This window comes from Scyliorhinus canicula, chromosome 20, assembly GCF_902713615.1.
Source record: "Scyliorhinus canicula chromosome 20, sScyCan1.1, whole genome shotgun sequence".
Taxonomy (NCBI): Eukaryota; Metazoa; Chordata; class Chondrichthyes; order Carcharhiniformes; family Scyliorhinidae; genus Scyliorhinus; species Scyliorhinus canicula.
Genome location: NC_052165.1, coordinates 43,304,528 through 43,319,358, shown reverse-complemented (window position 1 = coordinate 43,319,358; position 14,831 = coordinate 43,304,528). Strand labels below are relative to the sequence as shown.

General features: G+C 49.0%; 1 protein-coding gene across 1 annotated transcript in view; it reads right to left on the bottom strand.

The window, feature by feature from the left end:
• Window positions 1-1,011: 1,011 nt before the first annotated feature.
• LOC119955017 (serine/threonine-protein kinase 38-like) overlaps window positions 1,012-14,831 on the bottom strand; it is an 87,554-nt gene continuing 73,734 nt past the window's right edge. The window contains exons 11-15 of the mRNA XM_038780822.1: window positions 14,542-14,665; window positions 11,532-11,627; window positions 5,746-5,837; window positions 2,524-4,230; window positions 1,012-1,463 (exon numbers count right to left, since the gene is read on the bottom strand). Coding sequence (XP_038636750.1) covers window positions 4,103-4,230; window positions 5,746-5,837; window positions 11,532-11,627; window positions 14,542-14,665 — 440 coding nt within the window. The 3' untranslated portion in view covers window positions 1,012-1,463; window positions 2,524-4,102. The remainder of the gene's footprint in view (window positions 1,464-2,523; window positions 4,231-5,745; window positions 5,838-11,531; window positions 11,628-14,541; window positions 14,666-14,831) is intronic.

Genomic DNA, 14,831 nt, shown 5'->3' with positions numbered 1-14,831 from the left:
GTGATGCATGTCACCACATATGCTGCACAGGGCTGCTGCTTTAGTTAGTGGTAGGTTGAATGTTTGTGGACAGCACTGGTACAGAAAACAGCAAAAAAAGGCTCAAAGTTTGATCTAAAAAAACAGGAGTCATGCCTGCTGCTCAAGAAAATTTCACAAGCAGCCTGAACTGAATAAAACCAACAGGTTTGCAACAAACACAATGTTAGCAAATGGTTAGGCCTCAGCTGGAGTCTTGTACCATCCCAGGCACCAGGGTCAGAGAAGGTGCAGAGCAGATTCCTTCGACTGTTACTGGTTGGTTAATGTGGAGAGATTGGAGAAGCTGGGATTATTCTCTTTAGAGCAAAGAAATTTAAGGAAAGTATTCAAAATGATGATAGATAGGAAGAAATTTCTTCCACTGGCAGGAAATCACACATTTAAGATAATTGGCATGACATCCGTGGGGTGGGGTGGGGTGTGTCTGCTTAAGGTAGTGTTTAAACAGCTGCCTTTCTGATCTGTTTAAACACAATTCAAACATTATAAAAAGTATTCCAATGCATGCCAGCTTTCACTGGCCATGCCCAGGATTTCCCACAATACCAGCAAAAAACTCTTCAATAGCTCTTTGTTTTAATCAGTGCTCACAATCACTCAGTCCAACGCTGATAAGAACCGGAGGATCAAATTGTAGGCACCTCTGAGGGAGGGAGGGTGAGAGGGAGAGAGAGAGACTGGGGAGGGATGGAGAATGATGGAGAAAGAATGACAGGGGGAAGGAGAGAGAGAGAGAGAGAGAGAGAGAGAGAGACAGTGCACGATTAGGGGAAGGGGAGAGACAGGGAAGGAGAGAGAGAGACTGGGAAGGGAGTGGAGAGAGAGAGAGAGACAGACAGACAGACTTGGGGAGGGAGGGAAAGTAATGGGGGAGCAGAGAGAGCGAGGGAGAAGAGAGAGCGGTGTAAAGGTGGCAGAAAGTGAGAGAGGCCTGTACTTGATCACATCAGCCCAAATAATAATAAAATATTTAAGAAAACAGCTTTATTAATCATTTTTTTTTTAAAAATGTACAACATTTCAATAAAGAATGGTCCCAAAATTGATCTGCAGGATCCCAGGAACAAAGTCATCCTTGGAAACAAAACGTCATATCAAACATCAGGATCTTTGGTTTTTTAAAAATAATAATACAACAAGGAAGTCTGCTGCATGAGAATGTGGCACAATGTCATATATAGTAACTGAAGCTACTAAATCTAATGGCCCTGGCAGCAAGACTCCTCCTGCTGGCAAAAAAATACATAGAATTTCACATCAAGAAAACCAGAAGTCTTTGATTGTGTATCTCACTCGCACCACACCCTGGCTCGCACTGCACACCTTCGCACCGCACCCTGGCTCGCACCGCACCCTGGCTCGCACTGCACCCTGGCTCGCACTGCACACCTTCGCACTGCACCCTGGCTCGCACTGCACACCTTCGCACTGCACACCTTCGCACTGCACACCTTCGCACTGCACCCTGGCTCACACTGCACACCTTCACACCGCACCCTGGCTCGCACTGCACCCTGGCTCTGACTGCACACTGGCTCGCACTGCACACCTTCGCACCGCACCCTGGCTCGCACTGCACCCTGGCTCTGACTGCACACCTTCACACTGCACCCTGGCTCGCACTGCACACCTTCGCACCGCACCCTGGCTCGCACTGCACACCTTCGCACTGCACCCTGGCTCGCACTGCACACCTTCGCACCGCACCCTGGCTCGCACTGCACACCTTCGCACCGCACCCTGGCTCGCACTGCACACCTTCACACTGCACCCTGGCTCGCACTGCACACCTTCGCACCGCACCCTGGCTCGCACTGCACACCTTCGCACCGCACCCTGGCTCGCACTGCACACCTTCGCACTGCACCCTGGCTCGCACTGCACCCTGGCTCGCACTGCACACCTTCGCACCGCACCCTGGCTCGCACTGCACACCTTCGCACCGCACCCTGGCTCGCACTGCACACCTTCGCACCGCACCCTGGCTCGCACTGCACACCTTCGCCCTGCACCCTGGCTCGCACTGCACCCTGGCTCGCACTGCACACCTTCGCACTGCACCCTGGCTCGCACTGCACACCTTCGCACAGCACCCTGGCTCGCACTGCACACCTTCGCACTGCACCCTGGCTCGCACTGCACCCTGGCTCGCACTGCACACCTTCGCACCGCACCCTGGCTCGCACTGCACATTCGCACCGCACCCTGGCTCGCACTGCACACCTTCACACTGCACCCTGGCTCGCACTGCACACCTTCGCACCGCACCCTGGCTCGCACTGCACACCTTCGCACTGCACCCTGGCTCGCACTGCACCCTGGCTCGCACTGCACACCTTCGCACCGCACCCTGGCTCGCACTGCACACCTTCGCACCGCACCCTGGCTCGCACTGCACACCTTCGCACCGCACCCTGGCTCGCACTGCACACCTTCGCCCTGCACCCTGGCTCGCACTGCACCCTGGCTCGCACTGCACACCTTCGCACTGCACCCTGGCTCGCACTGCACACCTTCGCACAGCACCCTGGCTCGCACTGCACACCTTCGCACCGCACTCTGGCTCGCACTGCACACCTTCGCACCGCACCCTGGCTCGCACTGCACACCTTCGCACCGCACTCTGGCTCGCACTGCACACCTTCGCACCGCACCCTGGCTCACTCTGCACACCTTCGCACCGCACTCTGGCTCGCACTGCACACCTTCACACCGCACCCTGGCTCGCACTGCACGCCTTCGCACCGCACCCTGGCTCGCACTGCACGCCTTCGCACCGCACCCTGGCTCGCACTGCACCCTGGCTCGCACTGCACACCTTCACACCGCACCCTGGCTCGCACTGCACCCTGGCTCGCACTGCACACCTTCACACCACACCCTGGCTCGCACCTCACCCCCTCGACGAGGATTTATTTCGTTTTTGCAGGTTAACTTCACACTGGTTTATTACACAAGGAAATGGGATTGTGAAAGTCTCGTGAGTATCTCAAAGTACTGCTTCGCTAATGTGATTGCGCAAACACGGCAGTGGGAAAGTTTAGTGTTGAGCTATTTTGAACCTTCTGCTCAGTGTACAGAAAGAGATGGAGGAGAGGACTCTTGACTGAATTCAATGTTGTAGGTATGTAGATTTGCTGGGCGTGGGGGAGGAAAGAGAGAAACAGCACCTTCCACCACCTCCAAATGTTTATGACTGAAATAAACACTTCATTGGCTGTGTGGTCACAGTTGTAATGCAGGAAACAGGCCAAACAATTTATCTACAGCAAGCTCCAACAAACAGCAATGTGATCAATTACCAGAACACCTGGTTTTAGTGATGTTGATTGAGAGATACATATTGGCCCCAAGACACTCCGAATAACAACATTGCTCTCCCTCGAAATAACACCCTGGGATATTTTATGTATACGCGAGATGTCAGACCACGTACTTTGTTTCACACCTTATCCAAACGACACCTCCGACAGTGCAGCACTCCCTCAGAGCTGTACTGGGAGTGTCATCTTGGATTTTGTGTTCAAGTCCCTGGAGTGGGGCATGAACTATGACCATTAGAATTAGATGCCAGAGCTGCGGCTGGGAATATATTTTAATAATGGTTGGGGGTGGGGTTCTGCAGCCTTATCCTTTACAGATACTTGGTCACAATCTCAAGTTGTGTGTGCATGACGTTACGTACCATCGGATTTCACCAGCTTGCAGTTCAGAACCCATTGACTATAAGCAATTCACTCACACATCCAGCATATGTGACAATCCCCAAGCTCTGGTAACAGTTTGGTGCAGTGCATCCCAACACACACCTTAAATTAACTCATCCAACACACAAACAAAAACAGCAACCGCTAGTTTTAAACCATCATTGAGGGGGAGAATTCAGGTAAGATCATGGCATTTTAGCTCCGCTAACAAGATTAAATAGAAATAAATTTAGTTGCAGGAAATCCTAATCCAGCAGAATATCCGTTGACCCGGAGATTCTGGTTGCGAGGCAGTGAGTCTTCATGCCGGAGAAACACAGGTCATTGTAACGGTCTGCCGTTTCATGCGGTATTCATAACTTCCCTGCCTTCATGTAGGATGGGATGGTTCCTCGAGCAGTCAGGCCTTCAAACCTCTTGTAGGTATAGTTAATGAACACCCAGTCTTTCAATTTATAATCTGGTTCAGTCATGTTGGGCACTGATATTAGAAAGAACAAAAAGGTACATGATTGACCTCAATTATAAACTTCCCACCAATACTTCACAGAATGATAAAATGGTTACAGTGCAGAAAGAGGCCATTTGGCCCACTGCGTCGGTGCCAGCCCCCTCCGTTTCTCTGCTAGTCCCACTCCCCCATCCTTTCCCTGCGACCAATGGAAGGTGTAACAAGTTAGGGATAACAAAATATATACACTTAATTTTTAATAATCTTTATTGACCCAAGTAGGTTTACATTAACACTGCAATAAAGTTACTGTAAAAAGCCCCTAGTTGCCACATTCCGGCACCTGTTCGGGTACACAAGAGGGAGAATTCAGAATGTCCAGCAGCACATTGATGTGACCATCAATTCACTAGACACACGATTGGAAGTAAACTGTGGTTTTAATAGTCTTACAACTAAGCCAGCCTGCGACCTGAGGGACTGAGAGAAGGCTTACGGTTGCAGTACTTTATACTTCTGGTTAGTGGGAGGAGCCATGGGCGGAGCCCAGTACAAACTCCTCATCTCCCCCTATGGACAGAGCCGCGCAATGGCTCACATACAGAGCCCACAAGGACACAATACATGCAAGGCAATACAGTGTGAATTACGAGGCATATAATTCACCACACACATCTTGTGGGAGGAAACTGGAGCACCCGGAGGAAACCCACGCAGACACGGGGAGAATGTGCAGACTCCACAGAGACAGTGACCCAAGCTGTGAATCAAACCTTGGACCCTGGAGCTGTGAAGCAACAGTGCTACCCACTGTGCTACCGTGCTGCCCAACTTGCCACTTACATTCATATAGAACCCTTCACATCCTTAGGAGGTCCCAAAATGCTGCACAGCCAACGATCATTGAATCAGAGGCTGCCAGCCTCCAATCAGTGAAATCATGGCTGATCTGCTACCGAACCCCACATAACCATTTACACGAGGGCCTCGTTCTGTAATGTAAAACCTGCCTTTGCCTCATATCCCATAATACATCTGGTCAACCAAAATCAGCAATCTCCGATTTAATGTGAACAATTGATCTAGGATCAAATGCCAATAGTGAAAGAGTTCCAAATTTCAACCACCTTTTGCTTGAAGTACATTCAGTATTTTCATTACTTCCACGCACACAGCAAAATGACCCATTTGGTGAGTTAGTTATCCGCTAAGCATGGGCCAGAACACAAGGGGAGAAGACTAACTGCTCTTCCTTGAAAATGTCCGGCAAGATTTTACATGCACCCGGCAGATCCTTGGTTTAAACAGCATTTTGTTTACCCTCTTTTATGTTAGACCATGGAATGTGGCAATGTTTGAGGCTCTCTAGAGGCTGTGACAATACTATTGGAAAAGCTCTCTCTTCACTACACGGGACATGCCTCAAAAAAATGTCTTTGGCTTCTTAGGGTATTTAACACATTTTGCTAATGCGTCTTTCAAATGCCCGACTGAAGCACGAAAGGGGTTAAGTGTGAACGGATACCGAGTTCAATTCATTCATACCTGGTTGCAAGATGTCTGATTCAGGAAATTCATCAAAATTAGAAGTGTCGTCTATACTTCTTATTTCGATTGGAATAGCTGCTGGCCTTTCCCTGTTGGATCGAATTATGCAGGTCTCATTAATCATGAAATTTCTGTTCCAGCTTCACCTCTAAAAATCTTGCGATGAAAACAACTTGCATTTATATCGTGCCCTTACTGTAGAAAAATGTTCGCAGGCACGTCACAGGAGCGATTATCAAACCAAATTTAACACCAACTTATGTAAGGAGCTATTAGGACAGGTGACCAAAAACCTGGTCAATGAGGTACACGTTTAAAGTGAATATTAAAGGAGAAAAGGAGTTACAGAGGATTGGCGAGGGAATTGTAGAGCGAGCTGGAAGCATGGTTGACATGGTGGAGTAATATAAACTGGAGAAGACCAAGAGGCCAGAAATAGAGGAGTGCAGAGATTTCTGAGGATTGTGGGGCTCGAAGAGATAGGGGGAAGGGTGCATGTGGCTACAGAGGGATTTGAACAGAAGGATAGGAATTTTTAAGTAAGTAGTATTTTTATAATGCCTTTAACAAAATAAACCATCCTAATGTCGACTTCAATGCTGTGAGGTCTGCTACATATAGAAAAGCAAATTGATCACTTGCTTCCTAGACACTTAGTCGCAAAACAACCTGACCGTGATCAGAAGAGACAAAATTACCTCAGGGATTGCCGGTGACGCAACTATTTCACAATCACAGAAAAGCACAAACAAAAATCTGCTGGACAGAATTAACCCAATTACTGAACTGACCGACAGACTAGTCTCAATAGCAGCCGGATCCAAAATTATTATTTACTTTCAGTCTGCCATCACTTGCACTTTAAAATCCACCTGCCATTTTAAAACAGCCACACATGAAAGGGATGCAATTCAAGACTTGCCAAAGTAAAAATCATCAGTGTTGCGAAATCATTGATCAAAAAGTGAAAAGGCTACTGATAACACAGACACACAAATACCATTTAAAATTAATATTCAATGTTAACTTGTCCATGGGACGTGACTGACACTGATAAGCAAATGTTTGTTGGTTAAATGCCCCGAGGATTATCAATCAAACACATAGCATGGAACTGGAGTCACATGTAGGTCCAGACCAGGCAGTGGTGGTAGGTTCCCTTCCCAGAAGGCCCCAAGTGACCTTCCACAACAGGGTTCAGGGTTCATGGGCACTTAGTGGAGCTAGCTGACAATTGACCAGTTTCATCAACTCATCATAGGGAACTCACATGTGTACCAGACCTCCCCACGTAGAAGAGTACAGCACAGGAGGCCATTCAGCCCATTGTGCCTGCTCTTTTGAAAGAGTCATCAAATTAGTCCCACTTCTCCTGCTCTCTCCTCATAACCCTGCAACATCTCTGTTGATGTCAATGAGTGAGATTTAACAGTCACATTACACCCGGCGTGGAAGAGAGAGAGGGGTACGGAAATAATAATAATAATCTTTACTATTGTCACAAGTAACACTGCAATGACGTTGTGTGAAAATCCTCTAATCCCCACACACCGGCACCTGTTCGGGTACACAGAGGGAGAATTCAGAATGTCCAATTAAACTAACTGCACTTTTGGGACTTCTGGGAGGAAACCGGAGCACCCGGAAGAAACCCATGCAGACACGGGAGAACGTGCAGACTCCGCACAGACAGCGACGCATGTGGGAATCGAACCCGGGACCCTGACGTTGTGAAGCAACAGTGCTAATCACTGTGCAAAAGTGTCCAGCATTGCCATAGTTTACTGACAGTTGTGTCGCTGGCCGGGGGGCTTCTCTCAGGGCCGGGTAGGGGGAGACCAGGAAGTGGGCTGTGGGGTCGGCGTGGACGGGCATGGAACACCATTGCCGCAGTCGGCAAGGCAGCCATGCAGCTGCCTACGCTGCTAACAGCCCACTGTGAACTTAGGGCCACAGGTCGTATAGGCGTACCCCAGGCCACCATACCCGGTGCCCTCTGGCCCCAGCCGACTCATCAGTTGTATGGGCATGCTCCAGCTCAACCAGTGCCATCTTGTTGACTGGGAAGAGTGTGTATGGGGATTGTAATGTGTGCATGCGGCTGAAGCTTGTCAGCCTCCCGAGTGTCAATCACGGACCCGGCGAATCCCGCACCATTTTTCATTGGAATCGATTGTGTTCCATGTGGCATCGGTGCTAGCCCCTCCACAGTTGCTAAATCGGTCCAGGTTTGCCACCAGTTTTGCTGTCGTGAAAGTCCACAAATTCTGCGTCGACATCAACACTCAGTCTCAGAAACGGAGAATGCCATCCACGGTCTCCCAGGGAATCAGGGGATAAGGGGAATTGGCAGGAAAATGATGTAGAAGCCCAAGATCAGCCATAATCACATTGGGAATGGCGGATCAGCCACGATGGGTCAGATGGCCTATTTCCTGCATTCTTGTAAGCTCTCTATTAAGCTCATTCTCTCTAAAAGATGTACCACCCTGTCTCACAAACTCTCCCTTAAACCAGACCACCAAACTATAAAGCAATCACTTTATTTCACAGAACTGTTGTCACTTTCATTTCTTAGTAATCCATTGGATTATCACTGCAAAAAATAGGACCTGCATTTATCCAGAGCTTTTCCCAATCTCCATGTTACAGTCAATTAAATTACTGAAATGTACTTACTGTACACATCTATAACGGAGGAAATGCGACAGGCAAATTGACACAGCAAAGTCGCACAAACAGCAATGTGATAATAACCCATGGGTCAAGGGATCAATATTGGTCCCAGGACACCAGGGAGAACACCCCTCCCTCTTCTTCGAAATGGGCCATGGGTATTTTATCTCACCCAACAAGACAAATGGGAGCTACAGATTAAAAAGTAACATTCGAAAGACAGCACCACCAACAGTGCAGCACTCCCTCAGTAACGCACTGAGCGACAGAAAGTCCTCAGCTGCTGTTCCAGTCATTTAACAGCATGGACCTGCCTGCCCACCTTGCCGCCGAGAGTAGATAACAATGGCCACAGACAAAAACTCCCAAGCAGACAATAAGCCAAGGCCCTGCCGTGAGGTAGAGCACACAGGACATGATCTTCGAACCTGGCGCTGCCCTCACTCCTTCAAGGAGAAAAACTTAAATCAATCATGGGAAGCAACCTATTGGGACTGGAGACAGAAACTAGGAAGAATGGATATATATTTAAACTTTGTACTGGGGAACCCCTCCAAGGAGAACCCCTCCTACTGGGGGTGTAGTTCCACGAACTGAAGTACCTATTTCAGAAAGTCAGTTGGTGAAGGATCAAACGGGAGGCAATCTTCACATATGCTCATCTATTTGCACTGCCAGCATACATCTCCTAACCCAACCACCACAATTTGTGCTCTTGCGTCTATTTTTAGGGGAGTCAAGCGAATGCCTAGAATTCATCAGAATGATACCAGGACTTGTCGGGTTAAATTGTAGGTGGTGGTGTTCCCATCCATCTGCTGTCCTGGTCCTTCAAGGTGGTGGAGGTTGTGGGTTTGGAAGACACTGTGAAAGGAGCCTTGGTGAGTGGCTGCAGTGCATTGTGTGAATAGTGCATTGGTGGTGGAGGGAGTGAATGGTTAAGTTGGTGGATGAGGTGCCAATTGAGTGGGCTGCTTTTCAAGGATGATTTTGAACTTCTGGAATGTGTTTGGAGCCACACTCATCTATCAATATCAGCAATGCCAACATGTATTGGCAAGTGGGTTCTGATTGACAACACCATACACAGTAAGCTGTCTTTTTAATGATGTTAATGGAGCAGGATGGCATTTACAGCACTTACATCATTCCTTTTTAAATGTGCTGCGTGTTGTTTCTTGCACAACATGTCACACACCCTCCCAGACCTGTTTTTATTTTCTCCAGCTTATTCTTGGAATGAGGATCAGACAGCATCCGTGGCTCACCTCGAGGGCATCAAGTGTCAACTGCATATGTTGGGACTGGAGGGAGGTGGAGACCAGTCAAGGTAGCGGCGGCAGCTTCCCTTTCCTGAACCAGCTGTGTTTTTACAGCTTTCACAATCCCTTTTTGTGTTAATAAGCCACAATTTCCCAGACTTCCACGTTCAATTTTAAAATTGGCCATGGTAGGATTTAGACTCACAACCACTGGGTTGCTTACCTTCTGATCCTCTACTTCTTTCTCCCTCATGTGTTTATCTACTGAAATGCCCAAAAGCTATCAGTCCCTTTGGTAGCGAGTCCCACATCCAAACCACTCTCTGCCAAAAGACGTTGCTCCCGAATTCCCGATTGGTATTATTACTGACTCTCATATTTACGGTTCCTAACGCTGGTCTCCGTCAGAAGAAGAAATACCTTCTCTATATTTTTTTTATAGAACAGTACAGGCATGTAAGTTTAGGCATGTAACTTTCCCATCATGAAAACACAAGCTCAGGGGAAAAGGAAGAATCCTTTTTCTGATTTTGTATCAGATTTAGATTTGTTGTCATGCGTATCGAGGTAGTGAAAAGTATTGTTCTGCGTCCAGTCCATGCAGATCGTTCCATACATGAAAAACAGGACATACGATGAACACATGATGGGTGAAGCATATGGAGTATAGTGTTACATCTGTAGAGAAGATCAGTTCAGTCCATAAGAGGGCCATTCAGGAATCTAGGGCGGGATTCTCCCTTCTGACAGCAGAGTGTTGAAGGCGTCGTAAAAACCAGAGAGTTTTACGACGGCGTCATCGGACCACTAAGTGTAGCGATCCTCTGCTGCACAAGGAACCAGCACGGCACTGGAGCGACTCACGGTGCTCCAGCTGCCGATACCAGCATCAAATGGGCGCCACGGGTTGGCGCTTGTGCACTGTGGCCGGCGCGAATGCGCGCATGTGTGCTGTGACTGGCGCGAACTCGTGCATGCGCGGTAGCTTCCTTCGGTAGGCCCCGATCGCGGGCCAGGCCACGGTGGAGGAACCCGCCCCGGGGTCGGATCCGCCCTCCCACCCTCATCAGGCCGCCCCCCCACAGGATGGACTCCGAGGTCCCGCCGGGTAAGATCACATGTGAATGGCACCGGCAGGACTCAGGTTTTCTTTGCAGCCACATCCCGGGCGGAGAATCGCCGCCGGGGGGCAGGGCCGCGTAGAGCGGCCTCCGACCGCGCTGGCGCCAATGGCTCCGATTCTCCGGTCACCGGAGAATTGGTGGACCGGCGTCGAGCAGCACCATGTGAATCGCGCCCGGCCCGGCGATTCTCCGGCCTAGCCCCTAGTAACATCAGGGAAGTAGCCGTTTTTGAATCTAGTGCCAGTTCTCAGACTTTATTCACATCGTTCACATTAAATTGAAAGAACCTATTACAGATAAAATACTGCCAATTGAAAAATGAAAGACTTGAACTTTTCATGATCACTAGATGTCTCAAAGTTCTTTACAGACAATGAATTAGTCACTGTTGTCATGGGGTCTTTTACATCTAGCAGGCATACATGTGGGGCCTCATTTTTTTGTTAAAATCTGGAGTACCCAATTATCTTTTTTCCAATCAAGGGGCAATTTAGCGTGGCTAATCAACCTAACCTGCACATCTTTGATTGAGCCACAGCCGACTCATTGAGGATCCATCACATGACAATCGTTTCCACAATATGCGGAGTGTGATCACCCTTTCACTCCTTCCCCTGCCCACCCTTATCCTGATTCCACTGATGTCAACAGGAAATGGAGCCGGGTGGCTCACCCATTTGCATTGCCACTCACCAACTCCATTTAACCCTGTTGAGTTTACCTGGTGTGTTCCCAATCTACTCCTTCGAAAAACGGGTGACCTTTAATTTCTTCCACACTATTAGCTCCAATTCGATCATCTGCCGCACAGCAAAACCTGAAAACGTACAGCAAAAAGAGGATCATTGCAACAGAGCCACCTCAATAGAACATAGAACAGTACAACACAGAACAGGCCCTTCGGCCCTCAATGTTGTGCCGAGCCATGATCACCCTACTCAAACCCACGTATCTACCCTATACCTGTAACCCAACAACCCCCCCTTAACCTTACTTTTATTAGGACACTACGGGCAATTTAGCATGGCCAATCCACCTAACCCGCACATCTTTGGACTGTGGGAGGAAACCGGAGCACCCGGAGGAAACCCACGCACACAGGGGGAGGACGTGCAGACTCCACACAGACAGTGACCCAGCCGGGAATCGAACCTGGGACCCTGGAGCTGTGAAGCATTTATGCTAACCACCATGCTACCCTGCTGCCATCAATGAAATGAAATTAAATGAAAATCACTTATTGTCACAAGTAGGCTTCAAATGAAGTTACTGTGAAAAGCCCCTAGTCGCCACATTCCGGCCCCTGTTCTGGGAGGCTGGTACGGGAATTGAACCTTGCTGCTGGCCTGTCTTGGTCTGTTTTCAAAGCCAGCGATTTAGCCCTGTGCTAAACAGCCTCAATCCAAAGGTTGAGATCCAATGTCTGCGAGCGAGCACATGGATATTTCAATCACTCTCCATTTTCTCTTTCTTCCCTTGTTTTCCTCTTAGTGTCATAGGAACGGGTGGAGGTTATTCAGCCCATCAAACCTTCTTTATCCTAGAACTGATTGGCTTGCTCAGCCATTTCAAAGAGTAGTTAAGAGACCTCATTCAGTCTGGGGTCATATGTATGCCAGACCGGGTAACAATGGACAGATTTCCTTCCCAAAAGGACATTAGTGAACAAGCTGTAGTCTTCAATTTCAGAATGATTTATGAAACAAATTTAATTCCACAAGCTGGCATGGTAGGACTTTAACTCATTAACCTGGGCCTCTAGGTTAGATTATTAGTCCAGTGACAATATCACTGAGCTCCCAGCTCCCACAATGTTTCACCATTCAATCATTGGTCAATCTCTATCTTCACCAATTACTGGTCTTGGTCTGGAACTTTTACTGATACGCTCGGTCAATCTCAATACAGCTGTGACAGCTTTCTGAGGGAGCGGGTTGCAGATTTCCATTACACTGTGCGCCGAACCGCATCCTCGCATCACCTCTGAACAGTCTAGCTCTCATTTTAAGTTTCTTTCTTCCCCTTTGCTATGGACTGCGACCACCAGAGGGAATAGTTTTGCTCTGTCATAACTTTACTTAAATTCTATTTTACCCTTCCATTGGATGCAGGGGAGGGGAGAGAGTGACACGGAGGGAGGGGAGTGGAAGGGAAGAGTGACATGGGGGTGGAGGAAAGAGAGAGACATGGGGGAGGGGAGGGGGAGGGAGGCAAGACACACCCCGGGGGGGGGGGGGGGGGGGGGGGGGGGGGGGGGGGGGACACCATGACAGTGTAGCACTCACTCAGTACTGACCCTCTGACACTGCAGCACTCCCTCAAACTGGCCCCCCGACACTGCAGCACACCCTCAGTACTGACCCTCTGACAGTGCAGCACTCCCTCTGTGCTGACTCCCTGACAGTGCAGCACTTCCCCAGTACTGAGCCCCTGACAGTGCAGCATTCCCCCAGTGCTGACCCCCTGACAGTGCAGCACCCTCAGTACTGACGCAGACAGTGCAGCACTCCCTCAGTAATGACGCCGACAGTGCAGCACTCCCTCAGTACTGACGCCCTGGCAGTACAGCACTCCCCTAGTACTGACCGCCTGACAGTGTAACACTCCCTCAGTACTGACCGTCTGACAGTTAGCACTCCCCCAGTACTGACCCAACAGTGCAGCACTCCCTCTGTGCTGACCACACACCCCCCCCGATAGTGCAGCACTCCCTCAAACTGACCCCCCGACACTGCAGCAGTTCCTCAGTGCTGACCCTCTGACAGTGCAGCACTCCCTCAGTACTGACCCTGTCAGTGCCACGCCCCCTCAGTACTGACCCTCTGTCAGTGCCATGCCCCCTTAGTACTGACCCTCTGTCAATGCCATGCCCCCTCAGTACTGACCCTCTGTCAGTGCCACGCCCCCTCAGTACTGACCCTCTGTCAATGCCATGCCCCCTCAGTACTGACCCTCTGTCAGTGCCATGCCCCCTTAGTACTGACCCTCTGTCAATGCCATGCCCCCTCAGTACTGACCCTCTGTCAATGCCATGCCCCCTCAGTACTGACCCTCTGTCAGTGCCATGCCCCCTCAGTACTGACCCTCTGTCAGTGCCATGCCCCCTCAGTACTGCAGTGAGCGTCAACCTGGACTTTGGGTAGGATTTTCAGGTCGCTTTAACCAGCGGAATCTCTCTGTCCCACTGAAGCCGACCCCTGGTGACGGGCTCTCCAGCAGCGGGCCTGGCAAGCCAAGCAAAAGCCGTCCAATGACTCGCCACATCTGCTGCGGGAAAACCTGTTGTGGGGGCGGGGTGGGGGGAAAACAGCTTGTAAATGTTCCAAATAAACATAGAGAATCGTTAAATCACTGCCCCAGGGATCATCAAAGAGCTAAAGAGAAAATATTGTAACTTAACCATGTAGGGCTTTTCACAGTAACTTAATTGCAGAGTTAATGTAAGCCTTCTTGTGACAATAAAAAGATTATTATTATTAAAGAATGTCCCAACATAGACTATTGTACTGGGAGGTGATAGTTACTCAGCCCATCACTAGCTCATGAACTGTATCTTTTCACACTCCTCCTTTTGACATACCTATCCAATTGGCAACGCAAAGATGCAACATTCTCTGCCTGAATTATGGCGAGGCATTCCATGACCAAGCAAGTTGGTCTTACATTCTCCCAATCTAAACTCAAGTCATTGGGATTGTTCCCAATTTGTCAACTCTTAAAAATGCCAGTACCTTAGAATCAGGCTCTTTGATCTCTCGGAAATTGGAACTTCTGGAGGGAAGACCAATGTTTCTTTCCAGGCCATCACCTTGCGATAAGTCTCTTGAGGGGTTTCCGAACAGAAAGGCGGATAGCCTGAAAAAATCATAACATCCAATATCAATTCCTTCACAAACAAGCAGATTATAACCTCAGAGCAGACAGATGGTTTCAATTATATAGTAGCAGAATTGAGAGCACATTGTAAAGACTTCAGGTGAGATTTTTAATTCACTTGCACAAGGATTGCATTGTTGAACCA